Source organism: Manihot esculenta, chromosome 16, assembly GCF_001659605.2.
Source record: "Manihot esculenta cultivar AM560-2 chromosome 16, M.esculenta_v8, whole genome shotgun sequence".
Lineage (NCBI taxonomy): Eukaryota > Viridiplantae > Streptophyta > Magnoliopsida > Malpighiales > Euphorbiaceae > Manihot > Manihot esculenta.
Genome location: NC_035176.2, coordinates 22,027,282 through 22,045,674, shown reverse-complemented (window position 1 = coordinate 22,045,674; position 18,393 = coordinate 22,027,282). Strand labels below are relative to the sequence as shown.

The window sequence follows — 18,393 nt, the reverse complement described above, 5'->3', positions numbered from 1 at the left end:
AAGTAAGCAGCATAAGATGCTTTTCATTCATTATTTTAGAAATATTGAGAACAGAGAATCCTTAATTATAATAACCTTTGCCTACAAAATTACTATTTTTAGTCAATATAATTTTGTTTGACTCAAAAGACATTTTAATTCAAGCATTTTCTAATAGAACTATAGAAATTAAATTCTCTTTCATATTAGGTACATGAAGAACATCACTAAGAGCCAAGGTCTTGCCAAATGTAATTTTGAGAAGAACCTTCCCTCTATGAAGAACACTTACAATTCTAAAATTATCAAGATACATATGTTCTTCTCCTTTCCCTATAGTAGTGTAGGATGTAAATGCATTTATATTTGTACAAATATTTCTAGTAGCACTAGAGTCTGCTGCCCTTTCTTGATTTCAATTGTTACTTATAGCCACTCCAAGAATTTGGTAATTTTCTATGAACAATCCATCAGCAAATTTATCTCGTAGGATGATGTTTTCAGTTTTGAGATCTTCCAAAAGTTTATGATACTCGTTGATTTTCATTTTGATATCTTTTTCATCGGTCTTTTCTCATTTATAAAAGTATTAAATGATAAAAAAAATTTTCAGCATCCTCAACAGTGTAATTAAGGTTCATTGAGTCTCATATTTCTTTAGTTTCTTTGTAGGAACATTAGATATCAAATAGGTTGTTAGATAAACTTTTATTAGAATAGACTTGAATTTCATACAATTTTGGATCAGCAATAGGAGTTGGTTTTGGCTCTTTGAGGGTAAAAGCTAAGCCATTCATATCAAGATTTTAAAAAACAAGGGAAAATTACTTTTCCATCCCTGAGGTATAGCATAATTAACGAACTCATTTCTCTATTTTTAAGACCCAACACTTTAGTCTCTGAAGTTTGATTTCATCAAAATTAGAGGTCCCTCCATCACAAATGCTGTTAGTGATAGGAAAAATGACCAAACTACTCTTTCTAGAAACTCTTTTAAATAATCAAAGGGACAAATACTTTTTCTTCCCTAAGATATTATATAATTAACAAATTTATCCCTCTATTTTTCGAACCCAACACTTTAGTTCCTGAAGTTTGACTCGGTCAAAATTCAAGGAAGAAAATCTCAAACTCAATCTCCACAAACAAATAAAAATTTCAATAAATTCAATATTCAAACTCAACAAATATAATAAAAATTTAAATATACAAAATTTAAATTATTAAAAATAAAAAATTAAAACTCAATAGAAATTGCTTTTGTGATGCCACTCGCTGTCAATCACTACTCGCTAGGGCTGTAATCGAACCGAGCCGAGCCGAGTTTTGATAAGTTCAGGCTCGATTAAAAAATAAATTTTAAAGCTCGAGTTCGAGCTTGAGCTCGACTCGAGCTTCACTTATAAGCTCGAGCTCGATTCATGAAATAAATATTAAACTTGAGTTTAGTTCGAGCTCGATTCGTAATAAGCTCATTTATCACATTAACGAACCAACTCAAACTCCATTAAAAAAGCTTAAATTTAAGCTCATTTAGACTCGAATTTGAGCTCGATTATATTATAAACAAGCTCAACATAATTCGAATTTATTTAAATTATAAACAAATTTAAATTATAAGGTTATTAAGAGATTTCTAAATTAAATTTTTTTTGTTTAATTGAAATCTCTTGAACTCAAAACTAATGAAAAAGAATGTAGAAAGGTTGTCCTTTTATAGAGAAGTCACGATTCTCCATATCCCTTCAACTTTCGATGTGGGATTAGTGTTAGCAAACAATCTTGTTCGCGAGCCTGCTCACGAGTCAACTTGCGAGCCTAAACGAGCCGAATACTGCTAAGCTCAAGCTCGGCTCATTTATTAAACAAGTCTAAAAAGTGAGCTCAAGGTCGGCTCGTTTCTCGAATAGCTCATGAACAGTTTGGTTTGTTTACACCCCTACTACTGGCCATTTGAAAAATGCATTAAAATGTCTCTGACATTTTAAAAAGTCTATTAGTTAGTCATTTCGTTAATTTTAGTCATTAAGTATTAAAAAAAAAAATCTAAAATACCTCTGATATAGAGGGACTAATTAGTAAACTTTTTAATAATTTGAGGGATCAACTAATAAGTTTTTCAAAATTATAGGGATTAATAGTAAAATTCTTAACGATAAAATTAATGGCGATACTAACTAGTAGACTTTTTAAAATGTTAAGAACGTTTTAATATATTTTTCAAAATCGAGAGACTAACTGTAATACCCGGCTAGACCCCGGCATCAGAATTCTCACTTTCCGGCGGAATCTCCATTGGAATTTGGAATTCAAGGATGTCGGAGTTTCCTAGAAGGGTAAATGAAAGGGTTCTAAAATGTTTTTGAGTGGTTTTAGTGTTTTGATTAAGAAAATTTGAAGTTTTGAAAAGAAAAGACCAAGGAGGGAAATGTAAGGTTCGGCCGCCGAACCTCACTTTCGGCCGCCGAAGGTGGCTTGCTTTCGTTGCCATCGAAGCCCAAGTTCGGCTTTCGCATGTGGTAGAGCTGGGAAGGCAGCTCTGGCTGCCGAAGGTGGTTGGCTGGCCACCTATAAAAGGGTCCCTTATCCGGATGTGAGGTGAGTTTTCTCTCTCTTTTCTGGTATAGGTGAGTTCTTAACCTCCTTTGGTTGATTTCTTGATTTTATTCAAAGTTGAGCAAGTTTTAAGTAGTTTGCATGTTGGTTTTGAATTTTTGAGCAAAGAAGCTAAGTAAGTTGTGAGGCTTGGAGGTTTCGGATCTGTTTTTCCTTGTATCTCCGAGTTTAGACCATCAATCCTCTCGATCTTCAAGAGGTAAGCATGGATCCTCACTTTTCCTTATGTTTTAAGTATGTTTTGAAGGGCTTTGAGTGAGTTTTGCATGGTTTGCATGGATAGGGTTTATGTTGTTCATAAGCCATATGTGTGTATATGTGTTGTTTTTAAGGGTTGAGCTAGTTCTAAGCCCCTATATGCATGAAGAAGGGTATATGCATGTGTTTGAGAGCTTGTTTGTGCGTTGTGCATGTTTTGGAGAGGTTTTGGAGGCTGGAGACCTAAGGTTGAATCAAGTTCTGCCTTCTGGGAGAACTCAGGTTCGGCCGTCGAAGCAAGGTTCGGCCGTCGAAGCAAGGTTCAGCCGCCGAACCCCTTAAGGAGGCTGTTTTGGCTGCCTAAACCCGCCCCAAAAGTTTGGACTTTCGGCTCTGGAGTGGAGTTTCGGCCGCCGAACATGCCGCCGAATGTTGTAACTTTCGTCTCTAGAAGGACTTTCGGCTGCCGAACCCTGCCTCTGAAAGTACCTGACTTTCGGCTATGAAGGGACCTTCGGCTGCCGAACCTGCCACCGAAAGTCCCCTGTCCAGCCTTCCTTTGCTTGTTTTTCCATGCATGTTTGAGATGTTTAAAGGGGTTTTTGGGGGCATGTTTAGAGTTATGATAGAGTATGTTGGTACCTCATTTGCGTCCACCTGTGTAGGATCGGACCCGAGGAACCAAGGAGGCCCTCAGTGTTAGCTGGTTCAGAGGTATTCCAGCGTCTACTAGAGGTCAGTAGAACTGAACGATGTTTTCAATTAAATGAAAGATTTTAGCATGACTCATGCATCATCAATGCCATGTATATGTTAGGTTGTTTGCCTTAGTATGCATGACTCATGCATCATCAATGCCATGTATATATGTTAGGATGTTTGCATTAGTATTCATGAATATGATGCATTGCATAATACGTTGTTGATGTGGATGGATATTGGAGGATCCTTTAGCCCTCGATATGATATGAGATGGAAAGACCAGGTGTGGCCTAATCGCCCTTGGCACAGAGTAAGAAGACTAGGTGTGGCCTAATCGCCCCTGGCACAGAGTAAGAAGACCAAGTGTGGCCTAATCGCCCCTGGCACAGTGGTTATGTTACGATCTGTAGAGGGTTATTGGTGACAAGTCCATCCGAAATGGTAATTGCTTGTAATGTGATGCATTTCATGGAAGCATGTTTTAGTAAATGTTTTTATTAGTGCTCTACTCACTGAGCTCTAGTAGCTCACCCCTCTCCTTAACCCTCCCCAGGTATGCAGGGCCAGAGATAGCATGGGATAGCGGCAGAAAAGAAAAGTTTATGTAATAGTGCAGTAGTGGACATGTATTGTAAAATGATGTAAAGTCTTGTAGTGTATATTAATTGAATTGTGCTTGGCCCTAGAGTTGGTTGATCCCTTTTGTACATGATCTGTATATTATTATGTTTTATAATGATATATGTTGAGGACCAAGCTTAATATATGAAATGATGACCCTACTAGAGCATTTGATGAGGGCTCTAGTATGGGGTTTTATGTTTACAGAGATAGTGTGCATGCACAGGTTAAGCTTGGTAGATGTAAAGTTTCAAATTTTTATGGAAATTGTTGATCATGTATGGGATCTACCAGGTTTATTGAATGCATAGTAGGCTTGCTACGGGTTCCGGCAGCCTTAAGCCGATCTGGATCCTAGCGCCGGTAGCGGTCCGGTCACCGGGTCGTTACACTAACTAGTGAGTTTCTCTATATTATAGGGATTAAATAGTAATTTTTTTCATTTTATTATTGATAAGGGTATTTTTGGGATTATATTTCTTATTTTTCCTTTGACCAGGTGTAAATCATTAATTTAACAGAAATTTTTGATGGAGGGACCAAAATTAAAGTTCAAGGACGAAAGTGTTGGATTTTAAAAATAGAATGACAAATCTGTTAATTATATTATACCTCAAGGACTAAAAAGTAATTTTTTAAAAAATTCTTTTTTACTATCTCTTATAATTCTGATCTCAAAAGACCTCAATTTTAGAGATATCAGTGGAAAGGTTTAACATATGGAACAATAGGCAGAAGGAAGCCTCCATTTGCAGCAACAGCTACTACAATAGTAGGCAGGAAGGTAGCAGCAGGAAGAGGAGTGACAATGGTAACAGTGATGACAATATTATTTGGTACAATAGAATCAAAGGCATCAAGGATAATATCATTTGAAACATGTAAATTGGTTTCCAAAATATAATCTTTAAAATCGTTGGAACGATATTTAAATTAAAGAAAGCCTAAATTGTGAATAGTATTATTCTTAAGGATTATTTGGTGACTTTCAAGATTAAATAGGTCCTTCTAAAAGTGAACATTCAAGAGCAAAATAACAAGATAAAAATATTATATAACACAGTATAGGAATAGAGAAGAAGCGAAAAAAAGAAGGTAGTTAAAAATGTGTGTTGAAAATGATTGCTAAGCAATCTATTTATAAATAAAAAGATATAGTTATTAGAAATTGATAGTAGAATTAAGAAAATTAATTTTAAAAATCAAATCAGTGATAGCAACATATTTTATTTGAAATCAAAAAAATCTCACATTACAAATATTAGAAAATTAACACATGATTTAAGTAATTTTGAATCGGTCAAAATAAGATATTTTGTAGGTAAAGTTTAAAATTCAAACAACCGATAAAAATTTGTAAGTTTTATTTATTCACACTCACAGGGAAGACAAATCAATAGATTTGATTTGAAATTGCTCCTCTCACTTGCTCTTTACAAGTTCAGTAGCTAAAATTCATTTATAAACCAAGGAGAAAATCTTATTTTTATCCTGTATGGGATTTAAAACTTTTAAAATACAAGACAATTTTTAGCACTCTTACTTTGTACAATATTTTTAGTATGCTCCATTAAATGAGAGTTGAGAAAGGAGTGATGGAAGGAGATGGAGATTGGACAAGAAAATAATGTGTTTCAATGATAAGATGTTGAAGGAGATTCTCTTTCATAATGTTGGGTATTCAGTGAAGTATACCTCTGAAGCCCTATCAGCACCCAGAGAAGAGCCAGTTTTCTTTAATTTTAAAAGCCGATTTCAAGCAGCTCATATAAATCAAGCCCACAACTCTAAACCAATATAAAGTCAGGAGACTACCACTAACCACAAGGCCTATATCGATTCCATACCTAAACTGATTGTAGCTTCTGAACTTTTATCATTTGGAGAACAAAATAAATATAATTTGGAGCATGCTTGGACCGACGATGCTGTATCGGAATCATGTAAAATCAGGTTTGCATGTCGTTTAAGACCCCTGGAGATCCCTCCAAAAGTGATGAATATTTAAGAATGGATTCCTTTTTAATATCTGATATATGTTGTTCAAAATAATTGAATAACAGCTTCAACAGGTAGCGAATACCACAAATAAAAAAAATAATAAAAAGGAAAAAAGCAAAATGAAGCTTAATGGGTGGATCTTAGGATTTCTCGTCAGAGCAAATGCTAGAAGTATATCTGGGTTTGTGTTCTTGGCGATGTTTAAGTTGGGATTTGTAGAGATAAGAGATAGAGGGAGAGACTCATGTGATGAAAGCATAGCTATTTGATAAGGCTTAGAGTTGTGATAAAGTTTAGAGTCATGATAAGGTTAGAGTTGTGATGAGATTTAGAGTTATGATAAGATTTAGAGTTGGTTGAGATAATATTTGTTATTCATACAATTTGTATCCAACTCAACTACTGGTATATACTATATAAATGTATTCTATACAGAAATACAAAGAACACATAGAATTCTCAATACCATAAATCTTCTATATGGTATCAAAGCCATAAAGGCTTTAAAGCAAATTCTTCTCTTTTCTTTTACGTTTTTCTCATCTTGTTCTTCCTTCTGTTCGTACCAACAATGGCTAACACTGAGCAATCTCTTGTTTCAACCACTATTGGATCCACATCATCTATTCCCAACACTGAGCAATCTCTTGTTTCAATCACTATCGGCTCCACATCATCTATTCCCAATATTCAGATTCCAAACGTCACTCAATTTCTCACCATTAAACTCACTTCAGCTAATTATTTGCTATGGCATGCACAAATCATGCCTCTTCTTCATGGATACAGATTGGCTTCTCATGTCGATGGTACTGTTATTGCACCAGATCAGTTTTTATCCACTGGCGAACCAAATTCCGCATTTATGGATTGGTTCTGTCATGATAAGATCGTTCGTAGCTGGATCAATTGTTCCGTTTCTAAATCTATTCTTCATCAGATCACTCGTTGCACCACTGCCAAGGATGCCTGGGACAAGCTCACTGTAATCTATTCCGCCGGTGCTAAAACGCGAATTCAACAACTACATAAACAACTCAAGCATCTGCAATGAGGTAATGATTCAATTGACAATTACATGCGCAAATCAAAATCATATTATGATCAGCTTTGTGCATTAGAAGGATTTGTTACCGAGAAAAATCTTGTGTGCGATGTTTTGAAAGGATTGGGTTCGGATTATCGTCCTTTTACGCGTGTTATAGAAGCACGAAATACTCATATTTATTTTGATGAGTTGTATGCATTACTACTCAGTGAAGAATCCCAATTGAAGTTTGATTCTCTCACTCTTAATTCTGCCGTTCCTACTACTGCTCACTATGCAAATTCTGGGCGAGGCAGTAGAGGGTGTGGCCGTGGTTACCGTGGGCGTAGTGGACAGTCATCATACCAAGGACGCGGTTTTGGGCAGTCTAGTTATGCATCTGGTCGTGGCACTTCTACTTTAACATGTTTTAATTGCAATGGAACAGGACATGTATCAAGACAATGTCCCTCACCTCGCACCAATCCTCAAGCCAATGTAGCCAAAACTCAAACTGAACCTCTTCAGGCTTGGACTGTGGACTCCGGTGCAAATTATCATCTACCAGCTAATCAGGAAACTATAGCTCATCCTATTCTTGTCAATGATGCCACCGCTCTCACAATTGCCAATAGTAAAACACTTCCTGTCTTATCTCGTGGTTCTTCAATTACTTCTATTAATGGTCATAATTTTTGTTTGAATGATGTCCTTTATTCACCTGCTATCACAATTTAATGTCAGTTTTTGCTTTTACCTCACAAAATAACACTTCAATTGAATTTTTCCCTGACAAATATTTTGTGAAGGATATCCCCACGAAGCAGGTATTATACCAAGGTCCGAGTGACAATGGGCTTTATCTCTTTCCTTTGCAACAAGTTCGGTCATTTTCTCCAAAAGCTTTCCCAGCAACAGTTTCATTATGGCACGAGCGGCTAGGACATGCAAATTTTCGAGTTGTTCATGATGTTCTTAGATCTAATAATATGTCCTTTGTTTCTAGTAATAAATTTCATCATTGTCATGCTTATAATGTGAGTAAATCACATATGTAATACCCGTCTAGAGTCCGGCATCAGAATTCTGCTTTCCGGTGGAGTCCGGGATGTCGGAAGTCTCTAAAAGGGTTAGATTTATGTTTTTCTATAATGTTTTGTTATGTTTATCAAGTTTTATGCATAAGGAAATGAGTTTTTAAGTGAAATGAACCAAGGCAGAAAAGCTAGGTTCGGCCGCCGAAGTTGAGGTTCGGCCGCCGAACATGCATGGCTGTCGGTTTTTATTTTCACAGAAAATGTATGATCATGTATGAATTTACAGGTTCACAGAGAGGATAGCAGGCTTGCTACGGGTTCTGGCAGCCTTAAGCCGACCTGAATCCTAGCGCCGGTGACGGTCCATTTTGGGGTCGTTACAACATAAATTACCGTTTGTTGATTCTCTTTATCGTGCTAAACAGCCTCTTGAACTCATTTGTTCTGACGTTTGGGGTCCTGCCCCTGTTGTTTCTGTTGATGGTTTTCATTATTATGTGATTTTCTAAGATCATTTTAGTAAGTATTGCTGGTTATATTTTCTTAGACAAAAATCTGATGTCTTATCTGTCTTTGTTCAATTTCGGTGTTTAGTAGAAAAATATTTTGGACTACCTATCAAAAACTTTCAATCGGATTGGGGGAAAGAATTTCAGTCTTTGTCCAATTACTTGAAACAACATGGGATTTCACAAAGGGTTTCTTGTCCTCACACTTCTGAACAAAATGGATGTGCAGAACGAAAGCATAGACATATTATTGAGTTAGGCCGATCTCTATTACATCATGCTTCAGTTCCTTACAATTACTGGACCTATGCCTTCAATACTGCTACCTACACAATAAATAGATTGCTCTCTTCATCCAATAACAAATGCACTCCCTATGAAATTTTATTTCATGAGAAACCTACTTATAATGAATTGCGTGTGTTTGGTTCATTGTGTTATCCTTGGTTAAAACCTTATTCATCTCACAAACTTGCTCTTAAGTCTTCTCGTTGTATTTTTCTTGGCTATAATAAACTTCATAAAGGGTATACTTGTCTTGAAATTTCTTCTGGTCGTCTTTTTATCTTACGCCATGTCTTGTTTTTTGAGCAGGAGTTTCCTTTTAAGAAGTTGGATGATAATGGCACTACCTCAGTGGCTGAAGTGAGTCCTACGTCCATTCCATTACCACCCATTCCACCTTTGTCAAATACACAACCTGGTATCCTAGGAGCAGCTCCAAAACGCAACTTGCAAACCTCTCCTAGACATCAAAATGACGCTGCTTCCATTACTCCAGCCCTTACCCAAAACGATGTCACAACTAACACAAGTTAGGCCCACATACTAAGCCCATCACTTGAGCGCACCGTATCACTAAATACTAACCAAATCAAGCTGATCAATTTTCATCCTGTTCCTTTGCACGTTAAGACACATTCCATGGTGACTAGACAGCAAACAGGCAAGCTCAAACCGCAAACTCCATGGTCTCCAAAGTTAAATAATGTGACTGCTTCTTTCTCAGTACCTAGGTGCTATACTCAAGCTGTCAAAGATCCAAATTGGCATGATGCCATGATTCAAGAGCTTAATGCTTTAAATCAAGCCGGAACTTAGGAATTCGTCCCTCAGGACAAGGCACAGAATATAGTTGGTTGTAAATGGGTGTTCAGAGTTAAACAGAAATCTGATGGCAGTATTGATAGATATAAGGCTAGCCTTGTTGCTAAAGGAAATCATCAACGTCTTGGCATTGATTACTTTGAAACCTTTTCACCGGTTGTCAAACCAACTACTATTCGAATAATTTTATCCTTAGTCATCTCAAATAGTTGGTTAGTGAAATAATTAGATGTTTTTAATGCTTTTCTGCATGGAGATGTGGATGATGAAGTTTACATGGAACAGCCTCCAAGTTTCATTGATACATGTAAACCAGATCATGTTTGTTGTCTACGCCGTTCACTATACGGTCTTCGTCAAGCTCCACGTCAGTGATATAAACGTCTATTTTCAGCCTTAATCAATCAAGGGTCGAGTCTCTCCTGCCGATTCCTCTCTATTTTGCTATGACAAGAATAATATCAAGTTGTTTATCCTTGTGTATGTGGACGATATTATCATGACCGGTACATGCAGTCATACTTTAAATCATATTATTTCCTCTCTCAAATCTAAGTTCCTGTTGAAAGATTTGGGCACACTGGAGTATTTCCTTGGTATGGAGGCAACTTGGACCGTTGATGGACTTTTGTTAACTCAATAAAAGTATATCCTTGACTTGCTTCACAAAGCACAGATGGGAGACTGTAAGGGAATCTCCACACCAGCAACTCCAAAAGATAAGATGTCTGCTATACAAAGCCGCCCAATGATTGATCCCACGTTATATCAGAGTACAGTAGGTGGATTGCAATACTTGAGTTTAACCCGACCCGAGGTCTGTTATTCAGTTCACAAGGTTTCTCAGTTTCTTCATGCACCTACTGAGGATAATTGGTGTTCGATTAAGCGTATATTGAGGTATCTCAAGCACACTGTTGGTTATGGTCTTTACATCTCCAAATCAGCAAATACAGATTTGAATATATATACTGATGCTGATTGGGTGAGTGACATTGATGATCGCAAGTCTACCACAGGTTATGCTATTTTCATGGGCATAAATCTCATATCTTGGAATTCCAAGAAACAACAAACAGTTGCTCGTTCATCAACAGAGACTGAATATTGAGCTATTGGTCTTGCTGTCACTGAATTAACTTGGATTCAGTCAATGTTGCGTGACATTACTTTCTATTCCACCAAAACTCCCAACTTGTGGTGTGATAATATTGGCGCAACATATCTTTCTATCAATCCTATTTTCCATACTTGGACGAAGCACTTGGAAGTCGATTTTCATTTCGTTCGTGATAAGGTACAAAAGAATGAAGTCAAAGTACATTTTATTTGCTCTAAAGATTAATTAGCTGACATTCTGACTAAACCATTATCCAAAATGCGGCATCAAACTCTAATGCAACATTTAACAATTCGTCATGTCCCTACAGCGCACGAATTGAGAGGGCGTGATAAGGCTTAGAGTTGTGATAAGGTTTAGAGTCATGATAAGGTTAGAGTTGTGATGAGATTTAGAGTTATGATAAAGTTTAGAGTTGGTTGGGATAATATTTGTTATTCATACAATCTGTATCCAACTCAACCACTGGTATATACTATATAAATGTATTCTATACAGAAATACAAAAAACACATAGAATTCTCAATACCATAAATCTTCTATACTATTTAACATGACAAGTGGGCCTTTTAAAATAATAATAAATTAATCCACGTAATTTGTCACATATATAACACCACACTATTTTGATTCTCAATTTGAAATAAGGATAAAAATTTAAGAATTTTAAAAAATTGACTGATTATGCTAAAATTGAAAAGTGTGGATTAAATCACAAATTATTATAAAGTTAGGATCTTTAGCACCAACAGTCCTTTTTTTATTGAAAAAGAGTTTTGTATTTTATTAGAGTTGTTTCTAATATTATGTTTGATGATAAGTTTTAATACAATAAAAGCTCATATAAAAAAAGAAACTAAGATTAGAGTTGTAAATGAATGGAGCTACTTTTGATTTTTTAAGGATCAACTAGATAAAAAGTTGAGTTTAGTTTCTTTTTTTTTTTTTCGAAACAAGTCAAGTTCAAATTTAAATTTTAGACTTATTTAATAGAGCAGTAAAAAACTCAAATTTTTAGATATTGGCTCATTAAAACTCAAGAAATTAATTATTTATTCAATGGATTTATGAGATAGTTTGTGAATATATAATGTGCAATCTACAAGTGAGCGGAATCATAACAAGTAATACAATAATGAGTAAGATATCGTTCTCACGAGAATTATTATTGAATATCAAAAATTTGTACTAGTTTTATTAATATTTAGACTATCGGTACATGTAATGTGTAAAATAATTATTAATGTAAGGACTTACAATTCTAAAACTTTTTAAGTTCTCTTCAAAAATTCAATGAAAATATTAATTAAAACATGAATTCTATCTCTCAATAGTAGAACAAATTTCAATTAATTCATTAATATCAAGTTGGAGTACAAAATTTGGTAGTTCAAATCATACTGCTCCCACTTAGTTTATTATTCTTATATTACCTATTATTTTCCACAAAAATTATACCCTAGATTAGAGTTTAGTTAAACATGAGTTTGAAAATCCTAAGAAAATTTTTAAAAACTAACCCAATCATCATTACAAAATATAACAAGAATACAGCCAAAAGAAGTTAATATGATAGAGATAAACTCTTGATGATGGAGACGATCTCTAACTCTAAAATATTACTTCAATCCAAGATCTTCGGCTCCTATTCTCTTGCTGGAGCAATGGTGAATTAATAATGGGTTTTTTTGGGCCTCTCCTATAAGGGTGGCTACCTACTCTAAAATGAGAGAAATGATACTTATATATTTTTGGGGCTGGAGAGTTACTTTACCTCCCTTTTGACCTATATTTCAGAGACAAATAAAATAAAAATCGAATGTTTAGTACCTCCAGTGGTTAGGCCATATATGAGATTCATTTCGGACTTTTTGCAAAATAAAGTTAAAAAAAAATATATTTCTTAAATCCTGGTCCGCGAGAAAATATTTCCCGGACCTGGGTGAATCGGTCCTCTACCGCATTTTATAAGTGCGGTAAGCTTTACTGCACTTATAAAATGCGTTAGAGAGCCGTTGAACCAGAATTATAATTTTTTTTTAAATAAAAAAAATTCTATCGCACTTTTGAAATGCGGTAGAATTTTTAATTATTAAAAAAAATATATTAAAAATTCTACCGCACTTCAAAAGTGCGGTAGAATATTAAATTTTGCAATAATTGAAAATTTTTATAATTTTTAATAATTAAATTAATAATTCAATTTACGTATTACCGCACTTTAAAAGTGGCGGTAATATCAATTCCTCATTTTACGGAACTTGGAAAAAAAAGAAATATGGAGTAGGAAGGGAGGGTGGAGCAGGGAACAAGGTGGCAGAAAGGTGGAGCAGGGAAGAAGGGGAAGATGGGGAGCGGGAAGAAGATGGGGAGCAGGGAAGATGGGGAGCTGGGGAGCGAGAAGAAGATGGGAGCTGGGGAGCAGGGAAGATGGAAGATGGAAGAAAATGGGGAGCAGGAATGTATTTATTGAAAAAATATATATATATATTTCAACTAATAAAATAAAAAATATTAAACAATCAACTTAAAATATAAATGTTTCTATTTATTTTACAAGAAAACAAATTAAATGATTAAAAATCATGCATAATTTTCATTTTTTCAAAATTAAAATAAACTAAAATAATTTAACTTTTTGATATTCTCTCTCATATATCGCACTTTTAAAGTGCGGTAGATGACTTTTTCTGCACGGAGATATTATCTGTTAAATGTATAATGATGAAAAATATAATAATTAATAATTATTTATTAAAACTATATATATATATATATATATATATATATATTTCAACTAATAAAATAAAAAATATTAAACAATCAACTTAAAATATAAATGTTTCTATTTATTTTACGAGAAAACAAATTAAATGATTAAAAATCATGCATAATTTTCATTTTTTCAAAATTAAAATAAACTTAAATAATTTAACTTTTTGATATTCTCTCTCCTCTACCGCACTTTAAAAATCCGGTAGAGGACTTTTTCTGCCAGGTGCAGGAATTCCTGCACCTCGCAGAGATTCTACCGCACTTTACAAGTGCGGTAGAAGGCAGGAGGCGTGCCTGCCTCCTGCTCACGGGGCAGAGACGAGACCTGCTAGTAAATTTTTAATTATTAAAAAAAATATATTAAAAATTCTACAGCACTTCAAAAGTGCGGTAGAATTTTTTTTATTTAAAAAAAATTATAATTCTGGTTCAACGGCTCTTTACCGCACTTTAAGCTTACCGCACTTATAAAATGCGGTAGAGGACCGATTCACCCTGATCCGGAAAATATTTTCTCGCGGACCAAGGTTTAAGAAATATATTTTTTTTGAACTTTATTTTGCAAAAAGCCCATTCATTTCTCATGCCCATGCCATGAGAGCCACCGCCAACAAAGCTCATTCAAACATGTCCCAAGGCTAGGCCATGTATGAGATCCATTTCTCATGGCTTGATCTCATTTTCCTTTTTCTTTCTTTGCTTTTGGTCTGATTGTGAGTTTTAGTTGATTCTCATGTCCCGGCCATAAGGCACTCTATCTTTTTTACCTTCAAAATCAACCCCAATTTTCCTTAGCAACAAAAAAAATTAACAAAAGATAGATATTTTAAAATTAATATCTACCAAATAAAAATTGACTATAAATTATAATTAAATATAAAAATTCATCAGATTAACACACTCATTTAACTAAAATTATTTAGTTTTTAAATTTATAATTTTTAACCTAAAACTAATTAAGATTGCAAATGCGTTGATGTGATTGCATGTTATTCTTTTTCCTGTATAAAAACTTGTCTGGTTTCTTTTTCTCAATTAATTAAGTTTGAACTTATGGTTATTTTGCTTTGAGTTTAAAATGAATAAAATTGAGGTACAAATAGAGTTAAAAAAAAAAAAAAAAAAGTTGACAAACCAAACTTTAACTTGTCAAATCTCAGCCCACAAAGGTTCGTACACACCCCAACCAGGATGTCGATAGTTAGGCACCCTCTTCGACATTTAAACATCAAACAGAAAAGTTGGCTCCGTTTCTGTAACAGCCCGGAAACCGATACCCCTCTGTAACGGCTCCAAACTGCTCGGCGCTAGGATCCAGATCGGCTTAAGGCCGCCTAGATCCGTAGCAAGCCTGCTACTGAACTCTGGGTATCTGCTCAATCCCATACATGAGCCAACGAAACACTAGCATTGAAAACCTTTTCTGTAAAACTACCAGGCTTAACCTTAAAATCACAGCCGTCAAGGCCTCCACCAGTGATCTACTACTAAACTGAAAACATAGACCCCATCCTCGTAGGGTCAGCATATTACAGGCTAGCCTTGATTTCTGTTTTGGGTCAAGGGATTTACCCTTTCTTCCCTCTCAAATGGGTCAAGGGGTTTTATACCCTTTCTTCCCTGATCACTGGAGTTTTAGAAACACATAAGGATCAACACTTACATCTTGAAGAGCAAAGGCTGATGTGACCCTAGCTTCAAAACATGGAGAAACCAAGCTCCTAAAGCTTCAAGCTCCACAACTTGCTCTTTTTACTCAAAACCTTCAAAACCAAGTGAAAACTCATGAACACCTTGCAAGAGTTGAGGAAATATCATGAAAACAGCCAAGGAGAGCATAAACCCCACCTTTGACCACCAAGAGAGCTTCCAACACCCTCCATGGCCGGTCAAAGGGGTTTAAATAGGTGACCAACCGCCTTTCCTTCGGCTGCCGAAACTGCATGCAAAACCATGCAACATTCGGCGGCCTAACGTGAAGTTTCGGAAGCCGAACCTATAGCGGCCGAACATTACCTTCGGCGGCCTAACCTGCATTTTGCCTTCTTAGTCTTTTCTCGTCAAACTCATTTCCTTTCCTTTCAAACCCATAAAATACTTAAAAACATGTTAGAAAACCTGTAGAAAACCTTGTAGAAAACTTCAGTTTACCGTTGCAATACCCCTCCAAAACGAATCCGACATCCGAGATTCCACCGAACGGTAGGAATTCCGATGCCTGAACGAGCCGGGTATTACAGTTTCCTCCACAGATATATATATTCTTCATCCTTTTTCAAAAGTACGGTACAAGACAAAAGCTCAAAAACTATGGTCAACAAGCACACCACCATTTCTTCGACCTTTGACCAAGCGCACACAAACACAAAGAACGATACAAGTTTATTTTGTTGTTACAAGGCCTGTAAATCCCATGTCAATTGATCTATGGAGCTAGCACTATAGTACATCTCAGGCAATAGTGTACACTCGGCAAAATCAAGATCTAAATAAAAGTTAGAGCTTTCAAACGAAGCATCCATGTTCTGACCAGCGCTCAAGTACTCGTTGGTTTTTCCAATTTCAACTACTTGTTCTACCAGCATTTCTTCGTGTCTTGAGGATTGTATGGGCTTTATGGCATCGTTCCACAATCTGCTGTCGTATATGATCTCAAACCCAGATGGATTTGAATCAAAACAGGAAGTGTTGACACTTGCCATTGAAATAGATTCGCTTGCATGGTCGTGGGAACCTTGAATATCAGAGTTTTGGCGTTCGCATGTGGTGGAAGCATGAAGAGGATGAAGACTAGAAGAAGTACTAGAATCAGGAGGAGGAATAGAAAGGAAAGAAGGGATAAAGGGAGTTTGCTTCTCATCCATGGAAAAATCTTTCATTTGTGAACTGACAATACTAAAAGCTGATGGAGATGAGATAGGGTTGTAAATAGAATCTGCAGAGAGTCCGCATGGAGTATTATTGTAGCAGTTCTTTCTATAACTGGGAGAGAGGAGTTTGTGAGTGTTGGGATCTAAACCTTGAGCACTTAGCTTCTTCTTGATGCAAGAGTTCCAGAAGTTCTTGACCTCATTATCAGTTCTACCAGGCAAATGCTTAGCAATTTGAGACCATCTGTTGCCAAGAATCCTATGAACATCAATAATAGTCCTCTCTTCTTGTGCAGTAAAAGAACCTCGTTTTAGATCTGGTCTCAAGTAGTTTATCCATCTCAATCTGCAACTCTTTCCACACCTTTGCAACCCTGCAAAAGATATATATATATATACGCATACCCGTTTCAGAAAGATTGAAGCATATGTGATTAACAGGGAGACTTAAAGAAAGCGAGTGGATTAGAAAGTAAAGTATAAGGAATAATAACCTGCCAGCTTTGGAACAGAACTCCATGAACCATGGCCATGGTTGGTGATGAACTTGATTAGCTTCTCATCTTCTTCAGGAGACCATAACCCTCTCTTGACTTTCTGTTTGCTGCAACATTGATGTTCCATTCTCTTTTTACCCAAAATCCTCAGCTTAGCTAAATCTCAACATTTAGTTTTCTTCCTTATTAGGACCTATTTCTCAAGTATTTGAAATGCAAACCCTGTCCTTTATATACACATAAAATGCTGCAGTCCTTATATGGCTACAGTGCACGTAAATAAAATGCTAAAAATTCATCGTGTGTGAAAGACAGATGTCGTGGAAATCGAACTTTGAGGGTACTCATGAGAGAGGACCACGCTGTGCTCTAATCGATTGTCTTGGTAAATTCAGGGCTTGTCTTGAAAAATTGCTCACGACTCTTTTACTACTCTACTTTAACTACTTTATTAAATTAATCAAATATGAATATTTCTTTAATTTTGTTAGTTGCCTGGTTAATATATAATTTGATATGGGCTGCAAAAGTTTTTGATATTTTAGTTTACTGTAGAGCTACGATGGCTAGTGAATACAGAAGTCTGGTAACTGTAACAAATTCGTTTTAAATAATCGATTATGATGAAATTTCTGTAAAATGAGAAAATCTACCAAAATAAATATTTGAAACAAGTTATTTTTACAGATCAAATAATTTTATTAACAAGTTGTGGAGAAACTTAGGGTGCAATATAGTTCATGAGGTTTTTCCAAAAACACTTAATCTAAGATTAAAAGGTTAAATGAAAAAAAAAACATTAAAAATAAACAAATTACCAGAATCCTACACGTAGGTTGGTGTAATAAATTCATGGTGAATGAGTTTTACCTTAAGAATATTGTTTCCACCGAGGAGTTGAGTCGAGAAGTTCTGAATAAAGTTATAACTTTTTGGTATATTGTATATATAAAATTGTTTAAATATAAAATAATATGTGAAGACAAGTTGTGATACTGTACATACACATATAATAGGAAAGCAAAGAACTTTCTGTTTTCTCTTTGTCTGAATTTATACAGTAAATCATCATTGAATATGTTTGTATTTGGAGTTACCAAGAAATTAAGTTATTTCTGTTTAAGTATATATAGCTACATCATGATGACAAAGTGAAATCATATTATATGTAAATATACATGATTTCATAAGGGACATAGAAAGAGAGTAAGGATCAATAATAATATGGCCATAAACGGGAAAACCTAATGATATAAGCCTAATCTACATAATTTCTTGCATCAAAATTCAACATGCGAAGCAAAATCCTTAAGCCCACCAAATTGGAATCCCTT

At 35.4% G+C, this 18,393-nt stretch overlaps 2 protein-coding genes across 2 annotated transcripts; one reads left to right on the top strand and one right to left on the bottom strand.

Annotated features, from left to right (window-relative positions):
• The first annotated feature begins 10,473 nt into the window (after positions 1-10,473).
• LOC110603249 (uncharacterized mitochondrial protein AtMg00810-like) lies at positions 10,474-10,908 on the top strand. Its single transcript, XM_021740949.1, has one exon. It carries the CDS (start codon positions 10,474-10,476, stop codon positions 10,906-10,908), a length of 435 nt encoding a protein of 144 aa, XP_021596641.1.
• Positions 10,909-15,944: 5,036 nt separating this feature from the next.
• On the bottom strand, positions 15,945-17,236 carry LOC110602818 (myb-related protein 330). The gene is made up of 2 exons (XM_021740381.1): positions 17,057-17,236; positions 15,945-16,936 (listed from the first exon to the last, which is right to left on the bottom strand). The coding sequence occupies exons 1-2, from the start codon at positions 17,184-17,186 to the stop codon at positions 16,086-16,088; spliced, it is 981 nt and encodes a 326-aa protein (XP_021596073.1). The 5' UTR covers positions 17,187-17,236; the 3' UTR covers positions 15,945-16,085.
• Positions 17,237-18,393: the final 1,157 nt, after the last annotated feature.

Coding starts and splice junctions, on each gene's coding strand:
- LOC110603249 (XM_021740949.1), top strand. CDS start 10,474: ATGGGAGACTGTAAGGGAATCTCCACACCAGCAACTCCAAAAGATAAG.
- LOC110602818 (XM_021740381.1), bottom strand. CDS start 17,186: ATGGAACATCAATGTTGCAGCAAACAGAAAGTCAAGAGAGGGTTATGG. Junction 16,937..17,056: donor TTCTGTTCCAAAGCTGGCAG/GTTATTATTCCT, acceptor TATCTTTTGCAG/GGTTGCAAAGGTGTGGAAAG.